The sequence below is a fragment of the Antechinus flavipes genome, chromosome 1 (assembly GCF_016432865.1).
Source record: "Antechinus flavipes isolate AdamAnt ecotype Samford, QLD, Australia chromosome 1, AdamAnt_v2, whole genome shotgun sequence".
In the NCBI taxonomy this organism is placed as follows: domain Eukaryota; kingdom Metazoa; phylum Chordata; class Mammalia; order Dasyuromorphia; family Dasyuridae; genus Antechinus; species Antechinus flavipes.
In genome coordinates, this window is record NC_067398.1 from 198,740,503 (window position 1) to 198,759,691 (window position 19,189).

A 19,189-nucleotide genomic window follows, 5' to 3' on the forward strand; every position below is an offset into this window, starting at 1 on the left:
GGTATACCCCCTTTCTTTAGCAAAGGCTTGTTCTTGGGAGATAAATAAGAGAGTGTAGGAGTCGGGGAGTTGGGGAACCAAAGGAGCCATGCTCAAGGGCAAACAGGCAGCAGCATGGGCAGTTGAATCTGCAAGCCTGTTTCCCTTGGCCTGAAGTAAATCACTCTTTTGTTGCTCTTTACAGAACATAACAAGAAACCTCTATAAGTTCAGGGATAGTTTGTAGTAATTGTAAGTAAGCCTGCATACTTAGTGGGATAATGTTTGCTGTCAGAACAACTATCTAAATAAATAAATCCCCTTTCTTTCCATGAACATGAAAGGTACATTTGGAGCCAATATAGATATTCACTCTCATTCCTTTCCCCAATTCTAAAACTCTGGTATAGACAAAAATGCTCTGAACCTGGTGGGGAGTTAGAATCTCCAACGACTAGCCTAGAGTGAGCTTAGAGGCTTCCTCAATTAGAAAAATTACGGCAGTGACTGCTCTAAGGCGGGAGGGTCACTCCAAAGACACTCAAGTTTATTTGAGAAGTAGTAAAAGGTTTTAGCAAGGGCTAAGGCCAGAGAAGAGGTATGTTTAGCTTTCAATGGCTTAAAGAGCTGCGGCTTGATTAGGGTTTTGAATAGAATTATAAAGGGGCTTGGCAATAACCAAAGTTAGGTAGCCAGATTCTACAAAATCCAGGCATGCCCAGGGAAGTACACAGCTGTTTCTTAGAGGAAGGTTCAAGGAATGAGAAAAAATTGCTTCCTTTCTGCAGTGAGCAAAAAGGAAGTGGGAGTTAATTCATGGCCCAAATACTTAACAGACTTATAGCTTCTTTGTCTGAAAGCCTACTTTGCTGTGAACCTAGGAGGTTAGAAAGCTAAGAGTTCTTATGGCAGCAGCTGGAGAAGTCTCCAAGGCTAGGTTGCAGATCAAGATATTGTTTACATACTTGTATAATGCCATGGCCTCTACAGACAGCTTCTACTGACAGTAAAGAAATTTGCTATAAGAGGAAAAAATAGGGACATGATTATAATAGCATTAAAACTGATCTTTCAGGGCCTCAAGTTGAGAGGACATACATGATAAAGCAATTAAAAAATTAAATGTTCCAAACAAACTGAATTGCCATTTAGTTATTTTCCAATTCACACAAACCATTTCTCTTTTGTGAGCCAGGAAAGAGTTAAGGTATCAATTTTTAGTGATAGGGTCTTCAGAAGTCTGATTCTCTTCATAGTGCAAAAAGCAGGCTGTTTGTTGCCAGCGTTTTTAAGATAGCAGAGAACTGCTTATTTTGTTTTCCTAAAATTTCCAAATTCTTAAAATCTTCTGTTAACACAGTGCAAAGAGATTATAGTTTACATATCCTTTTGGTGGGCTTTGATTAGAACTCCTTTAAAATTGTTTTTACTGTCATATCAGTAACATATCTCAAATAACAAATTTCACTGAACTGAATGAGTATATTTTCTTTCTCTCCCTTTCATTCCTTTGTGATGAAACAAAAAGAAACTTTCTCTTATACACCATCCTCCTCATCTTGGAGAGGCCTTATACACCATCCTCCTCATCCTGGAGAGGCCTTAATTTAGTCAAATTTGCTTCCAAATTACTTTACACACGCAAAAAAAATCCTTTATCTCAACATTGACATTGTATGTTGGTCACATCTAAAAACCTACATAAAGTTATCAAATATGAAGCAATTATATCCAATAAAGAAGTTAACACTCATATAGCATTTGTTTTATGCTAAGCACATTTGCAATCTTGAAATGGCCAATTGCTAAACTCCCCAATCATTGCTCTCAAAAATTAGCTAACTTTATTTCTATAGCCCCCAGTTGGGGTCTACAGAAAAAAAGCTTTTCCTCCTTTTTAAGGTGGGAGTCAGAGCTGTTAAGAAATCTTTCCCAGTGTTTAAACTATAGCATAGAAGTTATTCTTTCTGCTGCCTGCATTTTAAATCTTTCCAGATAACAAAATCTAGTTCATAGAACAGACATGACACAGATATTCTTTTTTGTTTTGTTTTTTTGCTGAGGCAATTGGAATCAAGTGACTTGTCCAGGGTCACACAGCTAGGAAGAGCTAACTGTCTGAGGCCAGATTTGAACTCAGGTCCTCCTGTGCTACCTAGCTGTTCCTGACACAAACATTCTTTTTTTTTTTTTTTAATTTTTATTTAATAATTACTTTATATTGACAGAATCCATGCCAGGGTAATTTTTTTTTTTTTTTTTTTACAACATTATCCTTTGCACTTGTTTCTGTTCCAATTTTTTTCCCTTCCCTCCCTCCACCCCCTCCCCTAGATGGCAAGCAGTCCTTTATATGTTGGATATGTTGCAGTATATCCTAGATACAATATATGTTTGCAGAACCAAACAGTTCTCTTGTTGCATAGGGAGAATTGGATTCAGAAGGTATAAATAACCCGGGAAGAAAAACAAAAATGGAGATAGTTCACATTCGTTTCCCAGTGACACAAACATTCTTGACAAAGACACAGACACAGACAAAAATGATCCCGAAGAGGACCATTCCTTTTTTTTTTTTTTAAATAGCTTTTTATTTACAAGTTATATGCATGGGTAATTTTACAGCATTGGCAATTGCCGAACCTTTTGTTCCAGTTTTTCCCCTCTTTCCCCCCACCCCCTCCCTTAGATGGCAGGATGACCAGTAGATGTTAAATATATTAAAGTATAAATTAGATACATAATAAGTATGCATGACCAAACCGTTATTTTGCTGTACAAAAAGAATTGGACTCTGAAATATTGTGCAATTAGCCTGTGAAGGAAATCCAAAATGCAGGCAGGCAAAAAATATAGGAATTGGGAATTCAATATAATGGTTCTTAGTCATCTCCCAGAGTTCTTTCGCTGGGCGTAGCTGGTTCAATTCATTACTGCTCCATTGGAACTGATTTGGTTCCTCTCATTGCTGAAGATGGCCAGGTCCATCAATAATATTCCATAATATTCATATGCCACAGTTTATTCATCCATTCTCCAATTGATAGGCATCTACTCAGTTTCCAGTTTCTGGCTACTACAAAGAGGGCTGCCACAAACATCTTTGCACATACAGGTCCCTTTCCCTTCTTTATGATAAGAGGACCATTCCTTCCCCACACACAACAGCAATATCTCATCAAGTGCATTCTCTGATGGTATTTTAGATTTTTGCTCCGAAGATTTGGGTTTGGATTGCTCCTTCCTCATTTCCTTCTGGGGAGAGGTCCAATCTAATGACTTGTGATCACCCAGCTGACTTCTCGCCCAAGTCCGATGAGGCTGCCTCCAATCTAGCAGTTATTCAGAGTGCCCCTGCTCTATGCTGTTTATTAGGACTTCTGATTTACTAAGTGCCATTCCTTTTCTTGGATCACTAAGATGATCCCAGCCTAAGGACACAGACTGCACTCTTACCTCTGGATTACGGCGCATAAATTACTTGATTGTCCTCTCCCCTCAGGCTTCTTCATAGACTTTATTTTTGCTTTCTTTTTTTGCTGAGTGTCTCCACTTGGGGCCCATACTTCACAGAGAGGGAGGCTGAGAGTCCCATCTTGAGGATGGTTGGAGAAAACACCTGCCCTTATATCAGAACCCCCAGCCATCTCTCTGGGAAGTCATTTAATTTCGTAACCAGCTCCCATAAACTTTGTGGGATGGAGTGCTAGATCCCACCCTCCCCCTTACCCAAATAAATTACTTGGAGGCATTACCAGATTCAAACAGAAAGCATTTATTTGGTCCTATCAAGGAGGGATCCAAGCACATTGGCTGGGACAGTCCAGCATGGTATGTGGATATGGCAAAAGCAGAGAATGTATTATATAGCAGAAAAGACATGGGTTGATTTTTAAATTCATTGGATAGATTGAAAAGGAAGTAATTATTGATCAATGCTATCTACTTCCTGGGGGTTATGTGACTTCCTGAAACTTAGACTTAGGGACTGATCTTTTCTGTTCTACATTCCTCTGAGAATAGGGATCATGCGACTTCCTGAAACTTAGGCTTAAGGTCTTACAGCCTCTAAGAAATCTTTACCTGGCCTCATTCAAAGGTAGTAATAATAATAGCTAGCATTTATAAAGTGCTTTAAGGTTTGTGAAGTGCTATACAAATATTTTTTAATTAATTCTCACAACTATCCTTAGAGGTAAGTGCTATTATTAACTCCATATGAGAAACTTGAGGTACCTAGAGATAAGTGAGTGACTTAGGATCTTACAGATAGTATCTGAGCCAAGATTTAAAATTAGGTCTTTCTGACTCCATATCCATCACTTATTCCATTGTGCCATATGCAAAATATTTTTGAGAGGAAATTAGGAAATTTAGGGAATTAAATTAATTAACCTTTGTACTTTGGGAAATTTGTTCATTGATAAGTTGTAATGCAATTTCCACACACAGTGGCTTTATATATATGTTAGAGTGGTTGGACAAATTCACACTTTCAACATAGGTATATTTTCATTTTTTATCGTTGTTTTGCATAATCTTTGTATATCACAGTTTGTTATTCAGCTAGCTATTTTCCATTTGATTAGCACATAGTTTGTTTCCTACTTTTTGTTTTCATAATACTGCTATGAATATTTTTGTACATGTCAGTCTTTTCCTATTGTCACCTTCCATGGTGGGGGGTGATTCTAAGAGGGGAATATCTGAATCTCAAGAACAATTTGGTACTTTTTATTGCATGCTACAAATAGTTTTCATAGTCAGTTTCATAGCTCTGCCAGTCATGTATTAGGATTCCTATAGCCCCTCCAACAGTAAAATTTTTCTTTTCCCTTTATGTTTGCTTTGCAGATATTGATGGTTGTAAGGTGATTCTTCAGGGATATTTTGTTTTTGTTTTTTTCTCTATTAACGTTTTGAACTTTTGGGGTTTGTTGGTATATAATTCTTTAGAAATTGTACCTATCATTTGACCATTTGTCAAATAGAATATACCTGTTACATACCAATATGATAGGGTCACAAGTGGAAATGAATAAAAAGATAGATTGAAGCATGTTTTTCCAAGTGATTTAAGATTTTATTCACAGTGTGTGAAACCTAAGAATAAGATGGGTCAGTTGCTACCTTAGTTTTTAGCCAAAAGCCCTGAGCAAAAAAAAAAAAAAAAAAAAAATTAACTTCCCTATTAGATTTTGGGAGAACAAAGCCAACAATAGAACAAGGGAAATGACATTATGTGGTTGAGTGTATAACATTGTTGGTTACTTAGCTGAGGTATAGGGAAGAATATGATTAGTTGGAAATGAAAGGCCAACAACAGCTACCTCCTTCCTTTCTGTGACTAAGAAAAGTTAATTTTTTGAGGATATTTGCAAGATCAAAGATAATGACCCAGACTTCTTTGTACAGCAAACCAGACAATCCCTATAGAATAAATTGGTTGGTGGTATCCCTATGGATAGCAAAATTTTTCAAGAAGAGAATAGAACAATGATTAGCAAGAGAACTGAATTTCTAAACTTAACCAATTATTGCCTAACGGAATTCTGAATTAAGTTCATTCCTTAAGCAGTTACAGAATACAATCAACTAATTGTAAATAAGATCAACAAAAAATTATAAAGAATCAAATTGATCTTTTCAATAGATTCCCTTTTGACTGATCATCTATATATTCTCATTCTCTCCCCTCCCCCCTACCTGTCCATATAGGATCATAATATTAAAACTGAAAGAATCATCTAGTTAAACTTTCTTATTTTACTGTTAAAGATATTTGGGCCTAGAGAGCTTAAGTAACTAGCCAAAAGTTATTTTTTCAAAAGAAAAGAGCCAGAATTTTGAACTTAGGTCCTTGCTTGCCAGTTCATGTATTCAAATAGAAATAAGGGAGAAAATTAGCCCCCCAAAATTAACAATAATAAGTTCATACTGGCAAAAATTCATTGAGATTTTGATTTTTTTTTCTTTTGCAGGTCACTGATGAACTATTGGAAAAAATTGCATCAAGGAGTCAAAATATAACTGAAATCAATATTTCTGATTGTCGAAGTATGTCTGATACTGGAGTGTGTGTTCTAGCATTTAAGTGTCCTGGATTGCTTAGGTATACAGCCTACAGGTGCAAACAACTTTCTGACACCTCTATCATTGCAGTTGCTTCTCATTGTCCTTTACTTCAGAAAGTACATGTAGGCAACCAGGACAAATTAACTGATGAAGGACTCAAGCAGGTAATCAACATATTTGATAAAATTAATTAAGTGATACTAACTCAAAAATATTTTCTTATAGCAATAATTTGAAAGTAGTTGGAAGTTAGAAGATTAAAATTCATAACATTGGCTAAATATTTAAATGTAGAATCTTCCAAATTTGTTTATAGATAGTTGTCTTTTACTAATTAGATCAGTTGACCTGCTCTCTATGCAAGTTTTTGTTTTGTTCTATAGTCACACCTCTTATTTCTAATGCTCCCTAGTCATCTTGTAAATGAATATTGGTTGAAAAGGAGACTGGGTAAGTATGATTGTAATTTTTCCTTTTATATAGGCAGACCAAACTTATTACTTTAATGTGTTCCTTGAAACTGTAATGATGTGAATTGTGAAGAAAATAAAATTTACTCATAAGCAGCATTGTTTTACTTTTATTTTTTGTCCAAGGTCTCATGTCATAAAAACAAAAGTATAAGCACAAAATATTTCTATAACAATTTAATGAGAATATGATATTATTAAAAAGGCATAATAATGATAATACTTTTAAGATTTGTAAATCTTATATGTAATATCTTTTTTGTACTATATATGTCAGTTACTCCATTATTATAATAAAGTGTTCATATAGAACATAGAAATAGAATCTTACTTTAAAAAATATGTAAGATTTAACAATGTGATGCCTTAAAATTGGGAAGAGTTTAGAAAGAATAATTTTGGTATCTCAGGTCTCTTCATACATAATTTAGGGAAGTTGAAATATTCTTGGAGGAAAAGGCTTATCTTTTGTAGGTACATTTATCATTTCTGTCATCTTTTCTTAATTGAGTGATCTATCCTCTGTGATAAAGATAAATAGGCAAAAAAAAATATGCATTATGGTCACTTTGTCTGAGCCTGCATGTAAAATTTATCCTAGACATCTCCAACTTTCTCTTTTGTGAGGGAAGAGGTATGTGTTGTTTTCTGTTCTCTGGGACCTTCGTTAATTTTTTCCCCATTACTTAGATCATTGTGTTCATTGTATATATATATTTTTTAGGTTCTGTTTTTGACCACATCAGTTTAGGCTTAAAATTTCAGAATTCCTAGTTCCAATTGATTAATGATGGACAGAATCAGCTATACCCAGAGAAAGAACACTGGGAAATGAATGTGGACTACTTACATTTTTATTTTTCAAACAGTGTTATTATTATTTTTTTAACCCAGGTTATTTTTACCTTCTGAATCCAATTCTTGTGTAACAAGAGAACTGTACAGTTCTGCACACATATATTGTATCTAAGATATACTATAACATGTTTAACATGTATAAGACTGCCTGCCATATAGGGGAGGAGGGTGGAGGGAGGGAAGAGAAAAGTCGGAACAGAAGTGAGTGCAAGTGATAATGTTGTAAAAAAATTACCCATGCATTATGTTCTGTCAATAAAAAAGTTATAATAAAAAAAAAAGAAAAAGAAATTAAAATTTCAGAATTCTTTGTATTGATTAGTTTCATAATAATATTCCTTTATGTTCATATACCCTAATCTTTTCAGCCATTTCCCAGTTGTTTAGCACCTAATTTGTTTCTGGTTCTTTTCTACTATAAAAAGTGCTACTCTAAATATTTTTATGTATCTGGAAATTTTGACTTATTTATGTTTATGCCTAGTATCTGAATCACTGGAGCAAAGAAGTAGACATTTTAATTGCTTTTCTTGTCTAATTCCTTATAGAAATCCACAAAGGTTGAACTGCTTTACAATTCTCCCCAAAGTGCCTACGTGTCTGTTTTTTCTCACAACTCTTCCAATATAGACTGTTGGCAATCTCTAACAGTTCACAGGAAAATGAATTGAAAGTTTACTTTTATTTTGTCTTTCTTTTGTTAGTAGTGATTTATAACATATTCTCATGTAGTTGTTTATAATTTGCAAATCATATTTTGAAAAAAAAAATTTTTTTGCCTGAGGCAATTGGGGTTAAGTGACTAGCCCAAGGTCACACAACTAGGAAGTGTTAAATATCTGAGATCAGATTTGAACTCAGATCTTCCTGACTTCAGGACTGATGCTCTATCCACTAGGTCACTTAGATGTCCCTTCATATCTTTTTACTACCAGTTTTTAAAGGGAGGAATTCTTTTATTTTTTATTTTTTTCCTCTTGAGTAAACGATCTTGTAGCAAATAGGGATGTTTAGGAGTCATTCTTCTGATTTTAGGGCTTAATTTTTACCCACCTCTAGACTGTGGCTTGTATCCCAGGAAGAAACATTTTCTAAAATAGTGTGATTGACATAACATGTTAAGAAGAGAGCTTTGGAAAGCTTTGTCAGGCAAGGAGAAGGATTATTTTAACACAGAAGTTTGTTTTTTAATTTGTATTGCTGATTTCATTAATGTATAGTGATTCCAGGACAACTTCTTCCAGTGTACATTGATAGGTTTTATAAAAGTGCTTGGAAAATTGAGAGGTTAAGACTATGGTTCCCAAACTTTTGTTTTCAGTATCTTTATCCTATTAAAAATTATTGAGGATCTCTCCAAAGAGCTTTTGTTTATCTAGATTATATTTATAGACATTTACCATATTGGAAATAAAACTGCTTTTGAATTTGTAGACTCTCTAAAAGGGTTTCAAAGGTCAACAGGATTCTCTAGACTATACTTTGAGAACCACTGGGTTAAGTGATGTGTATTAACACACTAATATACTTGTCTTTCCACAATTCCTCCAAGAATTGTTATTTCCCTTTTTTAATCATCTTTGCCAATATGATGAGTTTGAAGTGGAACCTCTTGAAATTTGATCACTTGACAAGTTAGTTGTTGTAAATTATCATTTTTTTTTAAACTGTTATTGCTGATCTTGAAAAATATACTCTTCCCTCCGAAGTCTGTAGATTTATGCTATTCAAATTGACCTAATTGTTTCAGAGTTTCATTCTTTGTGATTCAAGCAGTGTAATTTAGATAGACTATACTTGTGATCAATTTAGTATTCTAGTAGAAATATTACTCTGTTCTTCTCTCCCTATTCTTCCCATTCCCATAATTACATATAAACCTTGTTTTCTTTTTACCCTTGATTTCATTTTAATGAGCATTGTATAGTGCCATCTTTTGTATCCCCTTCTTTTCTAATTTGAAGGAAATGAGAGATTATGAAATTTATGCTACAAAATTGAATGTTTTAAAATAATATATAATGCAGCTTTCATGTGAATAGCAGAAATTAGATTACATAGTCTGACCAGAACACTGATTTACTTAACTGGTTGTAGCTGGTACAGTTTTTGTGTTATTTTCCCATGTGAACTGTATATTTATTAAGGACTTGAAGCAGTTACCAAAAAACTTTCAGATTTGGGGTTGTAATGGATGTAGTAATTGATATTTAGAATATTAGATGGTTTGAAAGTTCATTAGAAAGGTGTATGTGAGTAATTGTTTCAGATTTCTTCACAAATTAAAGCTTGGAACATTGGGACCAACATTTATTGAATTGTAGTGTGAGACACTAATTTTAACTTTTTAAATTAGCTTTATTAACCGTAGCCAGTTTTGCTTTTTAAATTAGCTTTAACTGTAGTCAGTTTTACTTGATAACTACTACCTAGAAGCATTTCCTGTGTTTCCACAGTATAATTGCCTTTAACATTGACATTTTTTTTTTTAGATTTTAAGATTTTAAGATCCACAAGTTGCTTGTAACTTGATACAGATTAAATTACATTCCATACAGTATAGTTTGTCTTATGTATTTGTATAGGAAGCTCTGAGTGAAGAAAGTCCTATGCAGATTGGAACCTTCTCACTTGTAGTTTAAGCAAATTTTTGGGGACACTGAAAGATTAAATAACATATAATATGCAATCTAGTTGGGGCTTGACCCCAGGTCTTCCTGATGGCCAAGTCCAGCTCTCCACTATACTTCACTGCCTCTTCAAGTATTGTATTCTGATTCTCAGATATTTTTTTCTCTATGGTTATTATCTACAACTACAATATTTAATAAGAGAAATGTCCCATTTCATAACCATACTAGATTATAAAGTTTATCATATTTCCAATATTTGTATAATGTAGGCACATGATAGCATAATCCATCACATACTAACATTATGTATAAAATAAATCTCTCTTGATTTTTGTCCAAAAGGACTTAATTGCTAGACTTACTTCTTTTTCCAATAATATATCATATAATTCCTTGTGAAGTTTTAGGCATGCCATTTACCACAGATGGCCATGTATTTAATTTGATATATTTAATTTACCAGACACCTGCTCATCACTCATTCATTCCTATGTAGATAGCATAAAGTAGGAAATCAGAGTACTCAGATGTTTGAAAAAATAATTGTAAGAAAATCTCAAGAAAAAGGACCACTTTTCTATTATCTAAGAAGTATGTAGAAAATAAACTCAAGATGTGAATGGTATAAAAACCAAAATATTTGTCGTCATATCAAATTTCACATTCACTTTTAAGTTAATTTTATAGTCTTGATAAATAACTTTTGCATATTTAGCCAAACTGATTTTTATAAAAAATTTACTGATTGTTAAGGTTATAAACTGAAATGCAATAATGTCTTTTGTATAATGTGTTACAGTTTTACAAAGTACTTTTAGCATGTTATTCTCATAAATTTGGGGAAACTGAGGGTTAGGGAAGGGGGTGAATAAAATTTAGAGTTAACAGGGATTTAGAGATCTAGCCTAGTTTATTTTTATTTTACAAATGAGAAAAGAAAATTCCAGAAAGTATGACTTTCTGTAGCATCATTTAAGGCATTTTAAATTAAGTAATTTTTACTTTTTGGGTAAAAAGAATACTTGATTTGAAATCAAGAAAAGTCTCCCTCCATTGTTTATTGGTTTAGTTGTCCTTGGGTCACTGATTTAATTTCTTTGAGCTGTTAAATGGGGATAATAATACTTTTAGTAATTAACTTCATAGAAATTGTTATTCTAAAGCTTCCTCAGTGGAATAATTTATATCATATACATATAATTTATATCACAGCCTTAAAATGTTATATACATGTCAGATGCTATTAATAATGATATTATTGTTGTTAATAATACTAATGTTCATTGAAGGTCACACAAGTTATAATAAGAAGATGGTTTTTTTGAACTTAGGTCCTTTCTAATACCCCAATCTAACAACATCCATCCCTTACTCAATAGTATCCATTTCCCATCTCTCTTTTACTCTGGTTGTCCCCAGTACTTAGAATGTACTTCTTTTGCCTTCTAGAGTCCATCTCATCTTCTAAGATACAGGTTAGGTACTATCTTATGTATGAAGTTTTTTCTGATCTGCCAATTACCTGTGGCTTTGTATTTAACTACTTGGTGTATAGTTGTTTATATTTACTTTATATTTATGCTTTATATAATTTTTAAAAATGTGTCTCCAATAATATAAACCTCTTGTAGTTAGATATTATTTCATTTTTTGTACATGTATCCCCAACAGCAGGCATAGTACCTGATTTGCACATGGGAAGTGCTTAACAAATACTAGATTAAGAGATGAAGTATTACATATAAAGAGTAGCAAGAAGGCCAGTATGACTAAAATGGGGAGATTGGAAGGCTAGATTGAAGTTCACCTTTGATGAAGTTTAAATATGAACCAGAAGAGTTCGTGTTTGACCTAGAGGCAAAAGGGAAATTGGAATTTGAGGAGGGAGATGGTATGGTCAGACCTGTGCTTTAGGGGTATTCGTTTGACAGCTATATGAATAATGAATTGGCAAGAGAAGAGACTTGTGACACGAGACCCATTAATCTATTTAATAGTCTATTTAAGAGGTGATGAGGGTATGGTGAATTATGTTTTCTCTGTGAATATAGAGACAGGGACAGATATGAAAGATGGTGTGAAAGTAGAAATAAGATTTGATAATTTTTATATATGTGGATAATAGGGAGTATGAAGTGTTTATTAGTAACTCAAAATTTGTGAACTTGGGTGACTGGAAAGATGGTGCTGTCAAGAGAAAGGAGAATATTTGAAGAAGATATAGACTTTGATTAAGAAGTTCAGTTTTGAATATGTTGTGTTTAAGAATATTGTGGGTATGAGTTCACAGTGTCCATTGGGCAGTTTATGATATTAGACCTCAAGAGAAATAATAGATCTTGGAAGTCATTAAAAGAATAGAGAGAAGAAAGTGCAGGATAGAACCTTGAGGAATAGCCTTAGTTCTGAGGGATATATAAGGAGGTTAATCTGTCAAAGGAGATTTGATATAATTAGTCAAGTAGGATGAGAACAATGTCACAAAAATCTCAGAGTGGAGAGTATCCAGGAGAAGACTGGTTGGTTGGTGGTTATCTTTCATTTTTGAAAAGGACAAAAAGGACATCACTTTGTTGAGGCCCAAATACATTGTGTCCAACTGTTGCTGATCAGACTGATAAGAACTTCAAAGTCTCCATCATAGGTCAGGCACAAGTAATGCATATGATTTTCAGAATGGAGATATAAATTTGTACATCACACATTTCTTTTGGGCTACTGCAGTTCTTTTTTTCTTATAGAGCACAGTGTCTTCTTTGATGTGGGCATGCTTTTCTGGATGGTCCTGCACCAATGTCTCCCATGTCTCACAAGAGTGTCCTTGTAATACTTTTTCGGACCTCCATTGTGAGTACCTCCCTTGTGATTTCTTTGTAAGATACTGTTTTAAGCTGTGGCCAGTCCGTTGGAGTTCTCTCTGCAGTAGAATGAATTCTTGGTAGTTTCTTGGCATTTCTCCCAAGAGTGGGAGGTATTCAAGAGAAGGTAACCTATTAGAGAGGTTTTAAAAAAAAGGGTAAATTTTGGCCAGAGAATCATTAATAACTTTATAGGAAGCAGTTTCAATTGAATAATTTTAGGTCAGAAGTCAGATTATAAAGGGTTGAGAAGTGAATGAGAGGAAAAGACAATCAAAGTAGGTAAATTTTTCTTTTCTTTTTTTTTTTATTAAAGCTTTTTATTTACAAAATATATGCATGGGTTATTTTTCAACATTGACCCTTGCAAAGCCTTCTGTTCCAAATTATCCCCTCTTTCCCTCTACTCCCTCCCCTAAATGGCAGATAGTCCAATACATGTTAAATATGTTAAAATACATGTTAAGTCCAATGTATGTATACATATTTATACAGTTATCTTGCTGCACAAGAAAAATGGCATCAAGAAAGAAGAAAAAAAACTGAGAGAAAACAAAATGCAAGCAAACAATAACAGAAAGTGAGAATGCTATATTGTGTTCTACACTCAGTTCCCACATTACTCTCTTGGGTGTAGATGTCTCTCTTCATCACTGAACAGTTGGAACTGGTTTGAATCATCTCATTGTTGAAGAGAGCTATGTCTATCAGAATTGATTGTTGTATAGTCTTGTTGCTGTGTGTAATCTCCTGATTCTGCTCATTTCACTCAGTATCAGTTCATGTTGGTCTCTTCAAACCTCTCTGAAATTATCCTGCTGGTCGTTTCTTACAGAACAATAATATTCCATAACATTCATATACCACAACTTATTCAGCCATTCTCCAGTTGATGGGCATCTGCTCAGTTTCCAGTTTCTTGGCACTATAAAAAAGGGCTGCCACAAACATTTTTGCACATGTGGATCCCTTTCTCTCCTTTAAAATCTAGATATAAGCCCAGTAGAAACATTGTTGGGTCAAAGAGTATGCACAGTTTGATAAATTTTTGAGCATAGTTCCAAATTGCTCTCCAGAATGGCTGGATCTGTTCACAGTTCCACCAACATTGTATCAGTGTCCCAGTTTTCCCACATCCCCTCCAACATTCATTATTATCTTTTCCCGTCATCTTAACCAATCTGAGAGGTGTATAGTGGTATCTCAGAGTTGTCTTAATTTGCATTTCTCTGATCAGTAGTGATTTGGAACACCTTTTCTTACAACTAGAAATAGTTTCAATTTCTTCATCTGAGAATTGTCTGTTCATATCCTTTGACCATTTATCAATTGGAGAATGACTTGATTTCTTATAAATTTGAATCAATTCTCTACATATTTTAGAAATGAGGCATTTATCAGAACCTTGGACTGTAAAAATGTTTTCCCAGTTTATTGTTTCCCTTCTAATCTTGTCTGCATTAGTTTTGTGATCAGTAATGATCTCTAGTTCTCGTTCTCCCTCCTATACAAATCTGAGATGTAAACTGAGAGATAAACAGATGAATTTTGTTATTATTTTTTCTAGGTCAGTAAAAGTTTCTTGGGAGTTTGATTGGTATAGCGCTAAATAAATAGATTGGTTCAGGTAGTATTGTCATTTTTATTATATTTGCTTGACCTATCCAAGAGCACTTGATATTTTCCCAATTGTTTAGATTTACTTTATTTGTGTGGAAAGTATTTAGTATTTTTGCTCATATAGTTTCCCTTGGCAGATAAGATTCCCAAGTATTTTATACTATTGACAGTTATTTTAAATGGAATTTCTTTTTGTATCTCTTGCTGTTGAATTTTTTTAATGATATATAAAAATGCTGATGATTTATGTGGATTTATTTTGTATCCTGCAACTTTGCTAAAGTTGTTGATTATTTCTAATAGTTTTTTAGTTATTCCTAAAGTTCTCTAAATATACCATCATATCATCTGCATATATATAATTTCCTCATTACCTACTCTAATTCCTTTAATCTCTTTTTCTTCTCTTATTGCCAAAGCTAGCATTTCTAATACAATACTGAACAGTAATGGTGATAGTAGGCAACTTTGTTTCCCTTGTGATCTTACTGGGAATGGTTTCAGTTTATCCCCATTACATATGATGCTTATTGATGGTTTTAAATAGATGCTACTGACTATTTTAAGGAAAAGTCTATTTCTATGCTTTCTAGTGTTTTTTAATAAGAATGGGTGTTGGATATTATCTAATGCTTTTTCTGTATCTATTGATATATGGTTTTTGTTAGTTTGGTTATTGATATAGTCAATTATGCTGATAGTTTTCCTAATACTGAACCATCCCTGTATTCCTGGTATAAATCCTACTTGGTCAGGGTATATTTTCCTACGGATGATTTTCTGTAATCTCTTTGCTAATATTTTATTTAAGATTTTTGCATCAATATTCAGTAGGGAGATTGGTCTATAATTTCCTTTCTCTGTTTTTGCCCTGTTTAGTTTAGATATCAGTACCATATTTATATCATGAAAGGAATTTGGTAGGAGTCCTTCCTTCCCTATTTTTTCAGATAGGTTATATAGTATTGGAGTTAATTGTTCTTTAAATGTATTAGAAGTCACATGTAAATCTATTTGGTCCTGGGGATTTTTTTTTTTAGGGAGTTAATAGCTTGTTCTATTTCTTTTTCTAAAATGGGACTATTTAAGTAATTTGTTTCCTCTTCTGTTAATCTGGACAATCTATATTTTTGTAGGTATTTCTTCATTTCACTTAGGTTATCAAATTTATTGTCATAAAGTTGGGCAAAATAACTCTGAATTATTCCTCTAATTTCCTCTTCATTAGTGGAAAGTTCTCCCTTTACATTTTTGAGACTTAACAATTTGATTTTCCTCTTTTTTTTCCCTAATCAAATTAACTAAAGGTTTGTCTATTTTGTTTTTGTTTTTTTCATAAAATCAACTCTTAGTTTTATTTATTCAATTTTTTTTTACTTTCAATTTTATTAATATCTCCTTTTATTTTTAGAATTTTAAGTTTGGTATTTGGGGATTTTAAATTTGTTCTTTTTCTAGCTTTTTTAATTGTAAGCTTAATTCATTAATCTTCTCTTTCTCTATTTTATGCAAGTAAGCATCTAGAGATATAAAATTTCCCCTTATTACTGCTTTGGCTGCATCCCACAAATTTTGGTTTGTTGTCTCATTATTGTCATTATCTTGGATGAAATTATTGATTGTGTCTATGATTTGCTGTTTTCACCCATTCATTCTTTAGGATGAGGTTATTTAGTTTCCAATTATATTTGGTCTCTTTTCCCCTGGCCTTTTATTAAATGTAATTTTTATTACATTATGATCTGGAAAAAAATGCACTTACTATTTCTGCCTTTCTGCATTTGATTTTGAGGTCTTTATGTCCTAATATATGGTCAGTTTTTGCATAGTTTCCATGAACTGCCAAGAAAAAAAGTAAACTCCTTTCTATCTTCATTCAATTTCCTCCAAAGATCTATCATACCTAACTTTTCTAGTATTCTATTTACATCTTTAACTTCTTTCTTATTTATTTTGTGGTTTGATTTATCTAGTTCTACGAGAGCAAGGTTGAGATCTCCCACTATTATAGTTTTGCTGTCTATTTTTTCTTACAGCTCTCTTAACTTCTCCTTTAAGAATTTAGATGGTACATACTTGGTGCATATATGTTTAGTATTGATATTGCTTCATTATCTATGCTACTCTTTAGCAAGATATAGTTTCCTTCCTTATCTCTTTTAATTAGACCAAGTTTTGCTTTTGCTTGATCTGAGATCAGGATGGCTACCCCTGCTTTTTTTATTCACCTGAAGCATAATAGTTTCTGCTCCCGCCTTTTACCTTTACTTTTTATGTATCACCCTGCTTTAAATGTGTTTCTTGTAAACAACATATTGTAGGATTCTAGCTTTTAATTCAGTCTCTCTGCTTTCACTTTATGGGAGAGTTCACCCTAGTCACGTTTATGGTTATAACTACTAATTCTGTATTTCATGTCATCTTATTAACCCTAAATTATACTTTTTTCTTTCCTTTTCCCCTTTCCTTCCTCCCCAGGATTTTACTTATGATCACTACTTGCCTCAAGGAGTCCTTCCCTTTAGAGTCCCTCCCCCTTTCTTATATCTTTCCCTACTATTTCTGCATTTCCTTCTATTTAGTCAACCTCTTCTCTTTTCCCTTTTCCCCTTCCACTTTTCTAAAAGGTGAGAGAAGTTTCTGGGTGAAACTAAATATGTCTAATATTTTCTTTTTGAGTCAAATCTGATGAGAGTAAGATTCATACAATGTTCATCCCCCTCCCTTTCCCTCAATTGTAATAGGTTTTCTTTGCCTCTTCCTGAGATGTAATTTCCCTCATTTTACCTCCAATTTCCCCTTTTTCTAGTATCCCCTTTCCACCTCTAGTTTTGTTTTTATATTATAACAGTAAGATCAAACTATACATGTCCTCTCTATGTATACCCATAACAGAAATACAGTTCTCAAGAGTTCTTTTCTTTTCTACCTTTTTATGCTTCTCTTGAGTTCTATATTTGGAGGTCAATTTTTTTGTTTAGCTCTGGTCTTTTTCATCAGAAATAAATAGAATTCACCTGTTTTGTTGAATGCCCATCTTTTTCCTTGAAAGAAAATGCTCATTTTAGCAGGGTAATTTTATTCTTTTTTTTTTTTTTTTTTAGACTCTAAATCCAGCACTCTTTTTCTTTCTTTCTTTCTTTTTTTTTATTTAATAATAACTTTGTATTGACAGAATCCATGCCAGGATAATTTTTACACAGCATTATCCCTTGCAATCACTTATGTTTCGTTTTTTTCCCCTCCCTCCCTCCTCCCCCCCCCCCCCCAAGATGGCAAGCAGTCCTATATATGTTAAATATGTAGCAGTATATCCTAGATACAATACATATTTGCAGAACCGAACAGTTCTCCCACTGCACAGGGAGAGTTGAATTCAGAAGGTAAAAATAACTCGGGAAGAAAATCAAAAATCAAATAGTTCACATTCATTTCCCAGTATTCCTTCTTTGGGTGTAGCTGTTTCTGTCCATCATTTATCCAATGAAACTCAGTTAAGTCTCTTTGTCAGAGAAATCCACTTCCATCAGAATACATCCTCATACAATATCGTTGTCGAAGTGTATAATGATCTCCTGGTTCTGCTCATCTCACTTAGCATGAGTCCATGTAGGTCTCTCCAAGCCTCTCTGTATTCATCCTGCTGGTCATTCCTTACAGAGCAATAATATTCCATAACATTCATATACCACAATTTACCCAGCCATTCTCCAATTGATGGGCATCCATTCATTTTCCAGTTTCTAGCCACTACAAACAGGGCTGCTACAAACATTTTGGCACATACAGGTCCCTTTCCCTTTTTTAGTATCTCTTTGGGGTATAAGCCCAATAGAAACACTGCTGGATCAAAGGGTATGCACAGTTTGATAACTTTTTGGGCATAATTCCAGATTGCTTTCCAGAATGGCTGGATTCGTTCACAATTCCACCAACAATGCATCAGTGTCCCTGTTTTCCTGCATCCCCTCCAACATTCATCATTATTTTTTCCTGTCATCTTAGCCAATCTGACAGGTGTGTAGTGATATCTCAGAGTTGTCTTAATTTGCATTTCTCTGATCAATAGTGATTTGGAACACTCTTTCATGTGAGTGGTAATAGTTTCAATTTCTTCATCTGAAAATTGTCTGTTCATATCCTTTGACCATTTATCAATTGGAGAATGGCTTGATTTTTTATAAATTTGAGTCAGTTCTCTATATATTTTGGAAATGAGGCCTTTATCAGAACCTTTAATTGTAAAGATGTTTTCCCAGTTTGTTGCTTCCTTACTAATCTTGTTTGCATTCGTTCTGTTTGTACAAAGGCTTTTTAATTTGATATAATCAAAATTTTCTATTTTGTGATTGGTAATGGTCTCTAGTTCATCTTTGGTCACAAATTTCTTTCTCCTCCACAAGTCTGAGAGATAAACTATCCTATGTTCCTCTAATTTATTTATAATCTCGTTCTTTATGCCTAGGTCATGGACCCATTTTGATCTTATCTTGGTATGTGGTGTTAAGTGTGGGTCCTTGCCTAATTTCTGCCATACTAATTTCCAGTTATCCCAGCAGTTTTTATCAAATAATGAAATCTTATCCCAAAATTTAGAATCTTTGGGTTTGTCAAACACTAGATTGCTATAGTTGACTATTCTGTCTTGTGAACCTAACCTTTTCCACTGATCAACTAATCTATTTCTAAGCCAATA

General features: G+C 33.6%; 1 protein-coding gene across 2 annotated transcripts in view; it reads left to right on the forward strand.

Moving 5' to 3' along the window:
* The window catches only part of FBXL17 (F-box and leucine rich repeat protein 17), a 511,980-nt gene that overhangs the window by 9,709 nt on the left and 483,082 nt on the right, over positions 1-19,189 (forward strand). For both annotated transcript variants that reach the window (XM_051994853.1, XM_051994863.1), the window contains exon 3: positions 5,961-6,218. In XM_051994853.1, the coding sequence (XP_051850813.1) occupies positions 5,961-6,218 (258 nt within the window). The remainder of the gene's footprint in view (positions 1-5,960; positions 6,219-19,189) is intronic.